General features: G+C 43.3%; 1 protein-coding gene across 1 annotated transcript; it reads right to left on the bottom strand.

Annotated features, from left to right (window-relative positions):
* Positions 1-1,579: 1,579 nt before the first annotated feature.
* On the bottom strand, positions 1,580-4,309 carry LOC119280867 (protein YLS7-like). The gene is made up of 3 exons (XM_037561568.1): positions 4,177-4,309; positions 3,771-4,048; positions 1,580-2,637 (listed from the first exon to the last, which is right to left on the bottom strand). Exons 1-3 carry the CDS (start codon positions 4,292-4,294, stop codon positions 1,861-1,863), a joined length of 1,173 nt encoding a protein of 390 aa, XP_037417465.1. The 5' UTR covers positions 4,295-4,309; the 3' UTR covers positions 1,580-1,860.
* Between the last annotated feature and the right edge of the window lie 1,213 nt (positions 4,310-5,522).

The raw sequence follows: 5,522 nt of genomic DNA, 5'->3' as shown, positions 1-5,522 counted from the left end.
CGCTTCTTGGATTTTCAAGGGCTTTCAACTCTGAAACAAAATGCATAGCAAAGAGATGAGTTGGCCATCGGTGGCTGAAAATTTTGTTCATAAATTACTTTCCTACAAGCATGCCATATTGTTTGAAACGACAAAGGCCTATCAGAAAGTAAAGATGGACGTGACAACTCTTCGGATACACTTGAACGAACAAGAAGTTGGCTACAGGAAGGATTCGTTGAATCAGTTTTCAAGAACAACCACCGAAGAGGAAGAACAGCTCGGAAGATCTGAGGAGCATCCCGAGCTGAAGACTGGTTTACTGCCTACTCATGGTGTCTGGCTTTAGGGGCACTCCCCACGTTGTTTCCTGTCCAGGTGGGCTGGTGTGTACACCCCCATGCTGGTTCACCATCAAGCCATGTCAAGGCGACCCATGGCGCGTAAAAGGAATACTTTCAAGGACTTGGCGCATACTCCAAGATTTAGAGTTTGTCTACAACGCGATTAACTTCTACATAGCCGGCCGGCCTAATTGCAACCCTAGACCCCTATCCCCCCCCCCCTCACGGTACCTATACAAACCAAGAGCTATGGCTCGTAGACGACACACAATGATCTCGTGGTAGATCAACATGTACTTTGTACTCCATCTCAAATCAATACAACATAAGCAGGATGTAGGGTTTTTATCCTCCTAGGAGAGCCCGAGCCTGAGTAAAACCCCTTGTCCATGTTACCATCACATCTAGGCTACTAGTTTGGGAACCCCTATCCTAGATCTGTCAGAATCGACTCTGTCACATGCGCATATGAATTTTTCTCTGAACCATTAGGTTTTCACAGGTTTGAGAGCCATAGCAGCCATAGCATAGAATATAAATATTAACTATAAATATGGAAATAAATAATAACATAACTATTATTGTCTCTACGTCATATTTCCAACAGGAACAAGTCAAGGGCTTGTTGCACCCCAATTGCTTGTCCAATAGTCGCCTTGAAGAAAAAGAGATTGTCATCAACAAATATGAGATCTGAGATATCGGGGCCGTTGCGAGCCACTTTAATAGGTGTCACAATCTCCAACAATTGGGTTATCGGGACGGTGCATATGCATATACGTTAGAACATTCCCAGCAGGCAAGCCTACAAGATTCAAGTTGGTTTGGTTCATGTCCTCTCAACCCCATGCCTAACTGTATATCATTAGAACATTTTTTGTAAAAAAAAAAGTTTCTTACTCAATGTTGTTATTTCCTAGCAAATCATGTACAAAATAGAGTCAAAATTACACATGTGGCAATGTATCAATGCCTAAAAGGTGGTCTATTTTGTAGTATATAGATAAATAAAAGAACAATGTGTCTTCATGCGATTCAAATAAATATAATATATTCGACATACTAAAGGTGATATCCTCGCCGTTGGGAGGACCACTGTGCTAGTTTTGATGACATAAATTGTAGTTTTAGACTAGCAAAACACAAGTAATCACTTCTTTGCACTAGTTTCATTCTCATACATGACCGCTTTTGCTCCGACGGTTCCACTGGATGTTCCAATTTTTTTTGGCAATTTATCATATTATATGCCCAACTCCAACAATAATTGTGTCATGCAAAAAGTACAACAACCTTACAAGATACAAATCAACTGTCAACCTCTCTTATGAATCAAATTAAATTGGAAAATCTAAATCACATGCTCCATCATGCCAAAAGATTCTCTACTATACACTCCCCGGAGATGCAGCTATCATTATTTGTAGTAAAAGAACATCAAGATGGATGTTGTCTCAAACGCTATAGGACACATCAGGTCAGGTGATGGCAAGTATAACCATCAAGACTTCTTTCTTCAAATATCATATCCATCCAGTTATCTTCGTATGGTCTCAAATAGCATCTCGTTCCATGTATCTATAGGTCCTGGCATGCACCAATGTAGACAATCCTGAGGTGGGGGCCTTCCATCCGGCCCTCTTTGAGTCTTCTTGTTTGGGTCCAGATTTGTGTATGGTCCAGGATGCCCATCAACCCTTAAGGCAAAGGGTTCTGTGATGCTCATTAGTTTCAACTTGGATCCTTGTTCTCCAGAATTCTTGACTACCTTTCTAAAGCCCGCAACTTGTTTTGCATACATTGCATCTATGAATACATCCCTCATCGCCTTATCCAAGGGGTTAACCTTCCCAGTGCATGATCCACCAACATTCCATGCCCCGCGTTCGTAATGGTCCGGTGAGTATGTGCTCAAAATAGCTATACCTTTGAAATTTGGGTTAGTAGCCACAGCAGTTAGGCAAGTCTCGGTGGATGCACCAAAAGCATCAATGTTGTTCATCTGCATCTTTCCAGCTTCAAGAGGCCACCAGCTCTGCCCTCCAACGACTGTGCCATTCAGGATATAGGCCGATGGTGTGACGAACCAATGTCCAAAAGAGAGGACCAGGACATCAAAACCTGGGAGAAATTCCATCAACGTCTTATCTGGGATATCGAGGAAAACCTTATTAAGACCCTCGGGGGCAATTCCCACAGCTTCTTTTGAATTGTATAATAGCCAAGGAGACCATATGCGGATAATAGTTATTGAGGTCGAATTGAATATCCACCTACTCATCCTACGATCGCTAAGGTTTATTGGGGTGTCCACCTGTTAAAAATGGAATATCACACTTAGGTAATAAAAATCATATACACCTCTGTTCTGCATTATAGTTGATTTGGATTTGTCTAGTGTTAGATAAACCTACTCAATAAAATAAGCTAAAGGTACGCACAACGCTTTAGGTTGGTCTTGGTATTTCGGTTACCATATGACAAGAAAAAGTATGACATACATAAGGAGGAAATTTGAAATGACAAAGCCTATTGAGAGTTCAGTTTTAATCTTAGTCATGGTAATCATAAGTCAAGGCTTTCCAAAATGTGGGACGGTCTTAACTTGAAAAAGAGAAAGTACAGAGGGTCAAGCAATTCTCAAATAAAAAAGAGGTTCTCTCTATAACCAAGCAAGAGTTTCTTCTTAAGAGCATGATTAATAGTATAGCCAAAGCCGGCTATATAGAATTGTCCTGTCACTTATAGTCAACCTATTAACCCACTCATGCAATAGTTAGTGATACTATTATGTTATGTCATTAATTTTTAGCCCACCTCTTTCTCTTATAAAGGTTGTTGGAGTCTGTGCTACAGTCGGCTATAAGCTTGTAGCCTGCTTCTTTTCTCTCTCCTCTCATTTCTCTTGCAACTAAGCAAAAAAATTGATGTGTCATCTCTTATAGCCCGGCTACGTCACTCTATTATACTATACTTGCTGTTAATTAGCTATTCAAAACAAAACAAAAACCAAGGTAATCAAGCGGCGACAAAAGCTTGTCTTTCCAATAAAAAGGTGCGGCAAAAGGGAATACGGGGAATTACTTCGCTTCCCCCAGCTCAAGTGCTCAACCTTATTGATAGACTTATTTTGATTTTATCCCGAATTCTGCCATGTTCCACGTGAAAATAAAGGACAACTATTTCATATTATCCATTTATGGCTGCATGCATCGACTAATGCAGAGGCCGGAGGTATTCCTCCTTTTCAAAACAAAAGTCTATTTCTTTTTGAAAGGATTTTTCACAATATGATTATGACAAGGCATTATAGATCTTGACAAAAATGATGGGCCATCCATTATCTGTAAGACGAAGCAACACTTAACTATGAATAAATCATTCATAAACAAATTACCCTGCCAACATCAAACCATTAGTGGCAGTCTCAGTGCAGTATATGGTTACCTGCCATAGGATGCAAAGGAGAGACTCCATCTGGTTCTGAGCAATCGAATCCCCAGCGAAAGCAAGTGTCTTGCCCCTCATCAGCTTCAGGAACTTCCTTGCGTCAAAGCGCGGGAGAGCGCACCGCTCGGGCTTCCATCTCCAGTTCTCATACCCCTTGTCCGGCCGCCCATTCGCCTGGCAGTTCTCCGCGCGTATGATCAGAGGGCAAGAGCTGCTCGTGTACAGTGGCCCAGAAGAATCAGGAACCCAGTTCCCACGAAAGATATCACAGCTACCTACACAATAAACTCACGTCAGTTTGCGTGATTAACTACCCGTGGAGTTGACCACAAATTTCATTCGTGTCTGTAAGATGTTGTGCATATATAGATCAAACAGGGGAGTGAACTAACTAACACCTTACCTTGAACATGTGTAGGCCCCAGGGTCAGCAACAGAGCCACCGCTGACATAACGATGGATGAGAGCCATTGCTGCATTCCTCCGGCCACCACCGGAGGATTCTTCCCTGGTAAACTCATGGCCACACACACACACCTGGCCTGCATTTCACAAACAATGCCGAAAAATAATGGAAAGGGTAGTAAGAATCATCACTAGAACCATGCTGACACTTGGTAAGCTAAAGCAGCTAGACAGATGTTGGTTCAGACCTTGAGCTCGGCGCGGTCATGGCCAGAGGAATGGCCCAGGAGCTGCTCTGCTTGTGCTCACTGCTCAGGGTGGGAGTTATGAGCTACGGAGAGGGGAGGACCCGAGATGGTGTTGGCTCTGTCCAATTTAACCGCGCAAACTCGACTGGAGACTGGAGTGCTTCCCGCCGCAGAAGGCGTGACTGGATTCAGATTGCAACACACGCCAATCGTTGGAGTCCGATTGCAAAAGGGGCGTCCAGTCTCGTGCCTATGCACAGAGTCGTTGACTTGTTGGCGCATTGACCACGTTGTATTCATGCCGCTAGCATATCCTGCTACTAGTAGTAGTATTACACTAGTGGAGTAAAAATGGCGTAGTTTTTTTAGTGATTTTTTAACGTGCAAGCCACGTTGGGAGGTGGGAGCTCATGTAGTGACAAGAACTGTTAGTTGATGAGTAATTAAGCGGTCAATTGCTTGACTTCTCTAGATTAACGACCGGACGGGGGAATCGGATTCCGTGGGATTTCGCGCGAGATGGCATCTAACGTGATGCAGCCGTGCTGTTTTGTCAGAGAAGAACATGCATGTTTCACAAGCCATAATAACTCAATTAACCTCAGTGATCTCCAGCTGCATGAATTTGGAAATAGTAACAGTCCTTAAAACTACGAGTGAATTATAAAAAACTACCGCATTCGAAGTATAATTTCAACTTGACTGGGCGCAAAATAATTTCTGGACTGAGTGCAAAAGTTTATTTTTTCACATAATCAAGTTAAATATCAATCAAATCATCCCAAACGCTATATTGGCACATACACTAATTAAAATATAAAAACACAATTCATGGTGTAGTTGGTCAACCAATCCTCCGGCTTGGTGACCCCATTGTACTTGGGCGTGTCGGGAGCCAGCGTGAAGCCTTTGGAGAAAGGCTCACGCTCACCGCGGATGCACGCGGCCTGAAACAGGTCGGGCCGACTGAGCTCTCCTCCTCCAGAGCAAGGGAGTGCGCCAGCCGCTTGATGCGGTGGCGAGCGTCATGTTTGTCGTGAGGCTCGCGCGGCCCTAGCCGATTGGTGATCGCATGACGCGCAGACAGCCCTACTGA

This window comes from Triticum dicoccoides, chromosome 3B, assembly GCF_002162155.2.
Source record: "Triticum dicoccoides isolate Atlit2015 ecotype Zavitan chromosome 3B, WEW_v2.0, whole genome shotgun sequence".
Lineage (NCBI taxonomy): Eukaryota > Viridiplantae > Streptophyta > Magnoliopsida > Poales > Poaceae > Triticum > Triticum dicoccoides.
The sequence above is the reverse complement of the archived record's forward strand: the minus strand, read 5'-3'. Positions and strand labels throughout refer to the sequence as shown.